The sequence below is a fragment of the Magallana gigas genome, chromosome 5 (genome assembly GCF_963853765.1).
Source record: "Magallana gigas chromosome 5, xbMagGiga1.1, whole genome shotgun sequence".
Classification (NCBI taxonomy): domain Eukaryota; kingdom Metazoa; phylum Mollusca; class Bivalvia; order Ostreida; family Ostreidae; genus Magallana; species Magallana gigas.
This window is the reverse complement of record NC_088857.1, coordinates 12,258,657-12,270,693: the sequence shown is the minus strand read 5'-3', so window position 1 is coordinate 12,270,693 and position 12,037 is coordinate 12,258,657. Positions and strand designations below refer to the sequence as shown.

Genomic DNA, 12,037 nt, shown 5'->3' with positions numbered 1-12,037 from the left:
GTGTCTTAAATATAACTTTCTGAACTTTTATTGCAATTTACGCATACAACACTTTTTCCCCATTATTTTTTATCTAAAAAAAATATTTTAGATTATTTGATGCGAGAAAAAAAAATACATTAAGAGTTATGTCAGAAAAAAATAAATGTAACTAAGTAAAATCAATTAGATTAATTTTCTGAATTTTTGTCAAAATTTTATTTTCTGACATTATCTGCAACCGTGCGAGATTTTACCGAATTTTTAACAGACTGTTCAAAATAATCTTGAATATTCGGGAGAAGAATATATTGAGCATGAATTAATTAATGGTTTTATAGGTATATATGGTTCCAAATACGTGTATGTATGTTAGCTTCTTACGGGCTAGATATGTGATGGTTAGATAAAGTTGCTTTGTTTTCCATATCTTTTTTTATAAAATTAATTATTTTATCAGAATATATATAACTTGGGACAAAATGAAGATACCACTAGGCATAAAATGGCATTCGTGTTACTCAGTATTGAAAAACTGTCCTATTCATATATTCATTTATATTAGAAATGTGATCAATGCTTTAAAAAAAAGGTCATCCTAACAAAATAATAATTAAAGTGATGACCCTCTAATAAGAGAGGAAACTTCTGTTCATCTCTCTCTCTCTCTCTCTCTCTCTCTCTCTCTCTCTCTCTCTCTCTCTCTCTCTCCTGAACTGAGAGCCTTTTCATTTTTTTCTATGTACTAATATGCGCATTGGGAATCATTATGACTCTCTGGCTGTCCTTTTTATTTAGTCATTGGTTTATGTTTGACCAATGGATTGCAAAGTGGATAGCTGGATAGCAGGAAAAAGAAAGGAGGAGATACGTCAGCATAAAAATTTTTATCTGATGCACTTGCTTTTTACTGGACTAGAAGACAAAACAGCGTTATTATCAGTTATTTCTGTACACACATAAACAGCGCTTGGTTCCTGTGATTTAAATGATATATACAAGTATACATTCACAAGTGGTTCGTCGAAATAACTGAAAAAGAAGATAGATATATGGTTCATTCTGTGTCAAGTATTGTAGAAATGAAGACGGTCTCGGTAATTTGTGGCTTGGCTCTGTGTCTGTTTAACGTTATTGCAGCTCAACGATTGTATGATTCAGAATATGATGGAAACTTGGACATTCGATACGTTGGGGAGGAGATGGCAAAACTCAGGAAACTTTTTGTTGATGAGATGGCCAAAATCCGTCTTGACATAAATACTAGTAGAGTCCAACAAAGTAAGAAAAAGAGTTATCAAGTGATGTTTTCCTTTCTGTATTACTGATATAAAACTTAAATGCATGGTGATTTGTACAATAATTATGGATTTTCTCCAATTAATTAATAAGGAGAAAGTTTTACTCTCATACTTTGCACAAAAGTATATGTTCGACACAGCACTTAAAATTACATCCTCATCTATATAGATATAACCGGAAAAAAATACGAAGTAAAATTTACACCCAAAATGCGTCTTCGATCTCATTTTTTAATTGTTTTAATTTCATTTTTTTGAAATCAAGTTTTTCGTTTTAAAAAAAAACTATTTTAAATTGTAACTACTACCATCCGTTCTGGATGGTCAACAAAATTAACCAACAGATCTCCCTTAAATTTTTATGATTTGTAAAGCTAAAAGTAAATTTCGTTTCTGGAAAAGAAACATTCCGTAAATTTTTACTTTAACTTTTGAATGTTTCTTAATCTTCACACAGAGCTATGACAACATTTACCAAATCGATGGATACATGTGGAAAGAATTTAACAAAACATTTATTAAATCGCCGATTTGACGTATTGTCTTAAAAAGTATAAATCTTTGTGTAGTGAGGTACCTTAATGAGATTTATAAAGTCTGACAGAATGACCTAGACCTTCAAGTCCTCTTTTAAATAGATCATATAGCTGCATGTCTGTAGCTCCTGGTCTGACAAAATTGGAATGACGACCTGGGATACTTCGTAAAAAATTACATCCTCATTTAAATAGACATTACCGGGAAAAATAGTTAATTTTACACATAAAATGCGTCTTGGATATCAATTTTTAATTTTTATAATTTAATTTTTTAAAAATTCTTTCATTCAGAACCATTACAACATTCACCAAATCGACTGATACATGTGGAAAGAATGTGTCAAAACACTTAAATCGCCGTCTTGTGACGTAGTGTCTTACAAAATATAAGTCTATGTATAGTGAGGTACCTTAATGAGATTTATATTATAGTCTACAAAATGGCCACTACCTTCAAGTCCTCTTTTAAATACTTCATTTAGCTGCATGTCTGTAGCTTCCTGTCTAAAAAAAATTGAAATAACGACCTGGGATATTTTGTTGTAAATGTTTTGGCTTCATTTTCTGTTGCCTCTCTGAATTTAGAGTATTGTATGTACATTGAGTACGAATAAACTTGAAACATATATCATCCGAAGTTTACTCTTATAACGCATACAATTTCATAAATAACAGCTTTTCTGTTAAGACGATGTTTTAAAATTATCAAAACTATGTATGTAATTATTAGGCAACAAGGACATTCGATACAATGGGGAGGAGATGGCAAAACTCAGGACACTTTTTGTTCAGGAAATGGCCGAAATCCGTCTTGACATAAATACTAGTAGAGTCCAACAAAGTAAGAAAAACAGTTATCAAGTGATGGTTTCCTTTCTGTATTACTAATATAAAACTTAAATGCATGGTAATTTATACAACTATTATGGATTTGTTTATTTTTTTGCACTGTACCTCCTTCCAATACTATTTACAATATTAATCTATTATACAAAATTCCATGGCAATATATATGTATATATATATTATATATAATTATATAATTACTCATATTATACCTTGACTACAGGAGAGAACATAAATAGGCATTGTGCCTGCTGTTCAATCCATTTCAATGTATTTATATACTTGAATAAAATACTTATTAAATTAACTATTATGGATTTTCTCTGATTTATTAATAAGAAGAATGTTTTACTCTCCTATTTGGCTCAGTAATATATGAGAAGCCTGTTTGACAAACCAGTTAAAATTACACCCTCATTTAAAAATATATTTTCGAGAAAAAAAATACAAAGTTAATTTTACACTTAAAATGCGTCTTGGATATTATTTTTCAATTATTTGAATTACCTTAAATATAAATGAGATTTATATAGTCTACAAAATGGCCACAACATTAAGTCTTCTTTTAAATACATCATTTAGTTGCATGTCTGTAGCTTCCGGTCTGAAAAAAATTGGAATGACGACCTGGGATGTTTTGGTTTCTTTTTCTGTTCCCGTACTGAACTCAGTGTATTTAGTACGAATAAACTCGAAACTTAAATATTATCAGAGGTTTACTTCTATAACGCATCAAACTCCATAAAAAACAGCTTTTCTCTTTAGGTGATGTTTTAAAATTATCATAACTATGCATATAATTATTAGGCAACATGGACATTCGGTGCAGTGGGGAGGAGATGGCAAAACTCAGGACACTTTTTGTAGAGAAAATGGCCAAAATCCGTCTTGACATAAATTCTAGTAGAATCCAACAAGGTAAGAAAAAGAGTTATCAAGTGGAATTTTCCTTTCTGTATTTCTAATATAAAACTTAAATGCATGGTGATTAATACAATAATTATGGATTTGCATCGATCAATTATAAGGAAGAAAGTTTTACTCTCCAATATGGCTCTAAAGTATATGTTTGACAAAGCTAATAAATTTACATCCTCATTTCAATAGTTTTTACCGGGAAAAAAATACGAAGTAAAATTTACACCCAATATGCGTCTTGGATATAATTTTTTAATTTTTATAATTTATTTCTAAAAATTCCGGTTTTTCATTATTTAATAAGAATAAACTTGAAACTTAAATGTTATCCGAGGCTTAATTCTATAACGCATACAATTCCATCAATAACAGGTTTTTTTTCTTTAGACAATGTTTTAAATCATCATATGGGTATTATTATTAGGCAACATGGACATACGATATGAGGGAGAGATGGCAAAACTCAGGAAACTTTTTGTAGAGGAGATGGCCAAAATCCGTCTTGACATAAATACTAGTAGAGTCCAAAAAAGTAAGAAAAAGAGTAATCATGTGATGTTTTCCTTTCTGTATTTCTAATATAAACCAAAATGAATGGTAATTTTTACAATAATTTGAGAATTTTTTCGATTAATTAAAATTAAATAAAGAATTGTACTCTGTAAAATTTACACCCAAAATGCGTCTTGGATATCAATTTTTGAATTATTTTAACATCATTTTTTAAAAAATCCAGTTTTTCATTTTTAAAAAAGCTTCAAAAATGTAACTACTAACATCCGTTATAAAGAGGCTGGGTGGTCAACAAAATTAACCATCAGATCTCACGTAATTTTTTTCTGATTTGTAAAATTTTTATGATTTGTAAAGCGATTAAATATTACATGTTTTTGGAAAAGAAACATTCCATAAATTTTTACTTAAAAGTTTGAATGTTTCCTAATCTTCATACAGAGCTATGACAATATTCACCAAATCGATTGATACATGTGGAAAGAATTTGACAAAACACTTAAATCGCCGTCTTGTGACGTATTGTCTTAAAAAGTTTAAGTCCATGTATAGTGAGGTACCTTAATGAGATTTATACAGTCTCAAAAATGGCCAAGACCTTTTAGATACTTCATTTAGCTGCATGTTTGTAGCTTCCGGTCTGAAAAAATAGGAATGACGACCTGGGATACTTCGTTGTAAATGTTTTGGCTTCATTTTCTGTTTCCTTTCTGAACTCACAGTATTATATGTACATTTAGTAAGAATAAACTTGAAACTTAAATGTTATCCAAATTTTAATTCTATAACGCATACAATTCCATAAATAACAGTTTTTTTCTTTAGACAATGTTTTAAAATTATCATATGCGTGTAATTAATTATTAGGCAACATGGACATACGATATGAGGAGGAGATGGCAAAACTCAGGAAACTTTTTGTTGATGAGATGGCCAAAATCCGTCTTGACATAAATACTAGTAGAGTCCAACAAAGTAAGAAAAAGAGTAATCATGTGATGTTTTCCTTTTTGTATTACTGATATCAAAACTTTAATGCATGGTAATTTATACAATAATTATGGACTTTCCCCGATTAATTACTAAGAAGAAAGTTTTACTGTCCTATTTGGCACAAAAGTATATGTTCGACAAAGCAGTTAAAATTACATCCTCATTTAAATAGATATCACCGGTAATAAAAGTACGAAGTAAATGTTAAATCCAAAATGCGTCTTGGTTATCATTTTTTTAATTATTTTAATTTAATTTTTTAAAAATTCCAGTTTTGAAATTATCATAATTTTGCATATACACATTTGATAGAGTTATGGTATTAATGAAATTAAAACGTTTTAAAATCAAGCTTGCTTACATAATAATTTTACATTCTTAGCCACGACTCTTCAGAAAATATCTCTATGAGTACATTGGCATATCTACACATGTAGAGTGGATGTGCATGTCAATGGGGTCCGGATACCGGAAAATTCAAACTAAATAAATTCACATGGTAATATAATGTATATGTAAAACCTATGCCTAAAGTAGCAGAGCTTAAAAATGCGAATTCTCCGATCGGAAAGACAACACAGCAGGGCTCTAAGGTTTATGTTAAGTTTGTATTCAGCTCAAATCATGAAAATTTGACAGCTTATTGGTCCAAATCCAAACTCAAAGGGAGCACCGGTTCTTACCTATTTAATATTTGAATTTTTTTTTTCATTTTCTTTACACCAGTTTGTATTTTACCAAAAGATGAAGCAATAGCTTTTTGCATTATGGTATGATCATAAAGATATTCTCTAAACACCAGAATATATCTTGACTATTTCAACAGAAATAGGCATATTGCCGTATATTTAATGCTTTTTCGCTTTGTTTGTTTATACTTGAATAAAAAATTTCTTAGAATACTTGTTAAATTTGAAGGGTATAAACTTACGATATTATGTGTGAATCATGTAATTATCCTCTTAACACAATGAAAAAAGTACTCGCGTTCTCTCAGTGTTATACTTGCGTAAATAGATGACACAAGCCAATGTATAAACAAGCGTGTACTTATGTATGTGCTTATGAAATTACACATTATATGAAGTGGAAATTACTGAAACTGAATTTAACACTTGGTAATTCAGGGGTAAATAAATGGGTTTCCTGGTTTCTTGATCTCCCAGATTATACATCATTTATCTCTTTATGCTTCGAGTAAATTATGAGAATGAAGAAATCGTCGATATACGGTTGTGCCGTTTTGTTTCTGTTTAATGACATAGTTGCCCAAATGCTGTATGATAATCCGGAATTTGTAGGTGAGGCCAGGAAACAATACACCGAGGAAGAGATGACAACAGTCAAGGAGACCTGTGTTGCGGAAATGGCAAAACTCGGTCAAAGTACTAGTAAGATTGCATTGTTTATTCTTATATATCTTTTAAGTACATGTAGAAACAAAATTTTTAGGTTTGCTGGTTTATTTTATTTTTCATTGTTTTGTTGGGTTTTTTTTTTAAATTTTTCTTATATATTAAAAAACACTTTAAAACACTGTTTCGAAATATTTCGACCGTGTTTTTTTTTTATGAATACATGTAACCTAAAAAGAGACTTCGGATTTATTTTTTTATTTATGTTTTTTTAAGGGGGTAGAGCGGTAGGGGTTCTTTGGGAATTTTTTTTGGAGGTGTTTTTTAGAGGATTGGACATTATTGTTTAGGAAATTGGGTTTTTATTGGGGCTTTCCATTGAGAACATTTGACAAATTCTGTATATCTGTCTAAACTTTATATATATATATATATATATATATATATATATATATATATATATATATATATATATATATATATATATATATATATACACACAAGATGAATATACTTCATATTTAGTAAACAGTCAATGTCTTTTATAGGGGAGGGGATTTTATTTTTTGTAGTGATTCATTTAACTGAGAAACTTTAGTGAACTAATCAAGTGAACAGTTTTCCAGGTTTTATGGGTTGTATGATAATTTTGGTCGGGGCGTGATCAATCCAATAAAGCCCGAAAGGCTTTATGATTAAATTATCACCTCATAATATTCAAACAATGATTCCTTATTACTTATACTTATATCATTTTCAGCAATTGTACACTTAGCTATTAGAATACTTATATGACAGTACGTCATTTTAATTTATCGGACTGTACATTACAAAATCGATTCGTAATATTATCACAGACAAAGATATTAAAAAATAAAATACATGTATTTGGTTGTAGTTGATGTTTTTTGGGATGACTGGAAGGAAAAGCTAACATTCTGATGTTATAATACACTAAAATTGAAATTTTAATTAAGTTAACGCATAAACTTTGGACTAGTACAAAATCTAGAATATATAGTGAAAGACAATCGTCAAAACCGTTAGCACTATTCAACATACATGTTAAGGGGGAAGAAATGTCAAGCGCCAAAATTTAGGTTTACTTAAATGCTGGAAGTTTTGTACCATACTAAAAGGCGCCAAAATTTAAGTTTACCTGAATGCTGGAAGTTTTGTACCATACTAAAAGGCCTATCGTCCATTTTGTTCACCAAAAAACCACAACATTAATGCATGGTTTCCCTTTTGATCCAAGCAAAACTTCACTATACTCAATTGTTAATATAAAAAGGTATTGCGTCCTTTTTGGGTTTCCCTTACAATAATATTTTTAAAGCAGTCGGGACAGTATATTGATGGTTATAAACGACAATGTTGTTCTTTACAACTTCTTGTAATTAGAAAACATTTTTAATCTCAATAGAATTTCCACAATCGTGCCCCACACAATGGGTTCCTTACCAGAACTCTTGCTACTTCTTTGGGAATGATTACGGTAACTGGAATCAAGGAAAGGTAAACAACTCTTTACTTACATTCATTTATATTAATAAACAAACATAAACCTAAATGTAGTATTACTACTGTGTACAGATTTGTTTTCACCCTTCTACGCTTGCAAACGGTCTCGCTCCGTCTTGAATGCGCAAAAGCACAGTTGTGAAAAAAGAGATATTAAATTTGAGATATTTGAATTCGTCAAGTCTTAACTTTGCCCGCTGACTACAAGGACAAAAGGGGGCGAAAATAAAACGGTGACAAATATTTCCCTGTATAAAGTAAGTGAAACAAGGTTGGGAACAGCAGTTTTTGTTTGAGCACGGGCAAATGTCGAGTGTCTCTTTTGTAGTTTTTCTGAAAAAAAATAATATTGTAAAGATTCGTTCCTGTGAACCAGACTTTTACCTGTAAATCGCGAAAATATTTCGCAATGAATTTCAGATAGTTTACTGCTCGACACAAATCATACAGATTGAAAGGAACTAATATGTACTTGCCAAATGTAATACTAAGTCTATTTATTTGGGCTTAGAAAACGTTTACAATACATACATGGTAAATGGATTGAGATCAAAGATGGACGAGCTAAACAGTTCGTGTTTACCTGCTCTTAAATACGCGCGTACGAATAAATTTTTAGGGGTTTTCAATAATGTTATTCTTTGATTAATCTTAAGTGATAGCCAAAGTGAATATGAATTTATACTAATAATTATCATGGAAATAAAGTTATAATAAAAACTAAGTAAACAGTTTTAATATTTTAAATTTTCACCAGGTTAAATGCGAGCAAAAGCACGGTAGTTCAAAGTATGTGAGAATAACAAGCCAAGAGGAAGATACATTTCTCCGGAACTTCGTCCGATCTAGAAATATAACAGGTAAATGCTCTTTAAATTGTGTAACGGTATGTCTGTCGGTCTGTCTATATGCTGAAGGCTATATTGCTTATTATATGCTTAAATATATTATTATAAAACTGTAAGCTGAGTAGTCCTTTTTTACACACTTCGTTAATTACACATATAATACCCAATTTGTTTGAAGATCAGAAGGCAAAATTAATGTTAATATCACCTTCAATTCGGATAAAAATCATTACTTCCCTCAAAAGGGAGTATAGTACCCTGTTAGTGAAATCTTTCTTCTTTGTATATGTATTAATTACGTTCTTATCCAAATAAAAAAAAAAATACAGCAAGTAATAATGATATATACTCGTGACATTGTATTGGTAGAATACGCATCACGTGACTATTGGATAGGCGGGACTGATGCATCACGGGACGGAGAGTTTATGTGGGAGGGACATTCTCAGAGTTTCACCTGGACAAACTGGGGCCCGGGTAACCCCGATAGGGTCGGTACGTCAGACTGTGTCATCCTCTTCCAACGCTCAGACTACAAATGGCACGACACTTCATGCTCCAATAGCAACAGTTACATTTGTGAAATTGAGTTCTAAATACCAACAGTTACATTTGTGAAATTGAGCTCTAAATACCAACATTTACATTTGTGAGATAGATTTCTAAATAACAACAGTTACACTTGGGAAACAGAGCACTAAATAACAAAGTTATGTTTGGGAAATAGAGCTCTAAACAACAAAGTTATTTTAGGGAAATAGAGCTCTTAACAACAACAGTTATATTTGTGACATAAAGCTCTAAATAACAAGTTAAATTGTTAAAATTAGGCTCTAAATAAGGATTTGATTTACCATTTGAATTTTAAAAAGTTTTGACTATTGAAAGAAAACTTATAATAAAAAATAAAAGAACTGTCCACCTATATAAAAAAACACCATACGATATCATGATATTTCGGGTAATGTTATTTCACAACATATTTTTATTTGAGATCATACTTACGATTACTTTCAGATCAAATATTTTTATTGTGATTATGAATATGTTAATCAAAATTTTATTATATTTGTCCTCTGTAAATTTCTTTTAAATTGCTATAATTTAAGAATTAAAATTTCAGCTACTTTTTGACTCAAACTTCAACGGAAGTTGTGAAATTCTAAGCTTCTCGTGCAGTACATACGCATTTACATACACATAAACTCTAATTCACTTCAATGTGCTGTCTTGTCAAAGTTATCTTTTAATTTATTTATGGTATTGTACTGTTAGATTAAAATTTTGTATAACAATATTTTTGTTACATCTGTGTAACATGCGCACAAAGGACTATATAATTGAGCAACATTTTGTAATTTGCAAGATAGAAAATTAAATTTATCATGTTTTTTTAAAGATATCAAGTTTAAGGGGAAACAAATACAAGTTGTTAATAATTCTTCCTCTTTGGCTTTATGGGATTTGATCACTTGACAAACCCGATATTCATATCCCATGTATCCCCTTTAATAAAACTAGAGATTGACCCGCGCGTGCAAGGGTTGACATTGCATATGATAACGGACATTTACGGAATTATAGTTACATCAACACACCGTATTGTTGACATTTACATAACCAAGCTTTAAGCCTACAATAATGCTATTAATTTTACTATACTCTGTTTAGTTTGAATAATCTAACTGTGTCTCGGGACAGGCCATCGCCACAGTTAAAATGCCTCCCATATACCCGTAATGTAGCAAAACATTGCAGAATCGCTCCGAAATTGCATTGAAAATAACAGTTAAATTATTCATAGCAAACCATTTTGAGCCTAAAAATATTTTTCATCTAAAAATTTAATTCATATTTATGAAGAATTCAACACTTTTTCACCAACGTTTTTTACTCGCTCCGAATTTACACACCATGTTGACATTCGAAACTCTCGGGATTTTTCATATTAAATGCACTGAGTTAGAGTTATCTCCCGTATTTCCTTTGATGAATATATGACAAATTTTCAATGAAAATTAACATGTATTTGTAATATCGTTTCTGAGTTTATCCATGCAAATGTGGTAATGTGGAAACATAAACTAAAGAGCCTCCTTTAATTTAGCGTGAATGTAATACGCATGCGTAAGATTGTAAAATCCAAAAAAATCAGATGATTTCCGGATTTTTTAAAGGAATTTTCGTTGAAGCGAAGCTTGATTGAGAAAAAATAAAAACAAATTGGTAATCTTCAAGTACCAATGATCTTTAAAATATATAAAACAAAAGACAGTACTCTTCCGATTTCTCGGTATTAAAGCCCAAAATTTAAAGTCTATTATTTTAATATAGTAGTATAGATAAAAGCAAGTTTAATGTATGCAGAACTTTATTCTTTACAAATACCCAAGAGGAAATTCCAAACTCAGTTGCTACAAAACAAAACAAAAATGATCATAATTTAATGACTTATTTCAATCAATCTTGCTTCAGTTATGTAAAGGCCTGCGTATAAAACAATGCTACATTCCTAGAATTTCATAATGTTTATTTTAAAATCATCACAGTGGCTTTTTACATTTATTAAAAACATTATCGATAAAACAACAGTTGAAATACATATTTTTTAAGCAAAAGACAAAACACTTTACCTGAGTGATCGCCCAGCGAATGATATAAAAACCAATGGGACCAGGAATTTGAGCACTGAATATAAAAAAAAAAAGGTAAAATTAAATGCAATCACTAATTAGGAATAAATGATATCGTCTTCCTATGGCAATCTTTATTCAAAATGAAATCTGGTTTTTTAAGTAACAGGCTTAAAGAATGAAATTCTTGTTTTTGAATAATAATTTTTCAGACGTCTTTCACTTTGCAAGTTGGTTTTGTTTACACATGATAAACAAGTAACGTCAAGATTTTTGTTGAAATATCGATATAAAGTATCCGAAAATTCAACCGTATATATAACTACCGAGTATTAATAAACTCTGTTGGTTGATCTACTCATTTTTATTTCTCTTCCCTTATATACATGTAGTTAAGCTAATTGCCTATCAGTATTATATGCATGAATGTAAGATACCCAATGACATACTATAGCCTTACGTGTATAGACCAGATAGCCCGCTATTCCTATTCCTACGAGGTCCCCGGAGTTTCCGGACCCGTTGAAGCCCAGGGGTTGGTTATAGACTGGTGCGGGTGGTCCAATAAGGACACGGGGCCCCGTGTAG

The 12,037-nt window shown here is 30.6% G+C and overlaps 1 protein-coding gene across 5 annotated transcripts; it reads left to right on the top strand.

The window, feature by feature from the left end:
* Nucleotides 1-746: 746 nt before the first annotated feature.
* On the top strand, nucleotides 747-11,223 carry LOC105322399 (low affinity immunoglobulin epsilon Fc receptor). Of its 5 annotated transcripts, XM_011421098.4 has the most exons (9): nucleotides 776-1,260; nucleotides 2,550-2,660; nucleotides 3,473-3,583; nucleotides 4,008-4,115; nucleotides 4,964-5,071; nucleotides 6,391-6,480; nucleotides 7,871-7,962; nucleotides 8,726-8,828; nucleotides 9,186-11,222. In XM_011421098.4, exons 1-9 carry the CDS (start codon nucleotides 1,032-1,034, stop codon nucleotides 9,410-9,412), a joined length of 1,179 nt encoding a protein of 392 aa, XP_011419400.3. In that variant the 5' UTR covers nucleotides 776-1,031; the 3' UTR covers nucleotides 9,413-11,222. The 5 variants fall into 5 exon arrangements, with proteins under 5 accessions (XP_065940152.1, XP_011419400.3, XP_034306624.2 ...); XM_066084080.1 differs by lacking the exon at nucleotides 8,726-8,828 and having other exon boundaries at nucleotides 747-1,260; nucleotides 9,186-9,356; XM_034450733.2 differs by lacking the exon at nucleotides 4,008-4,115 and having other exon boundaries at nucleotides 778-1,260.
* Nucleotides 11,224-12,037: the final 814 nt, after the last annotated feature.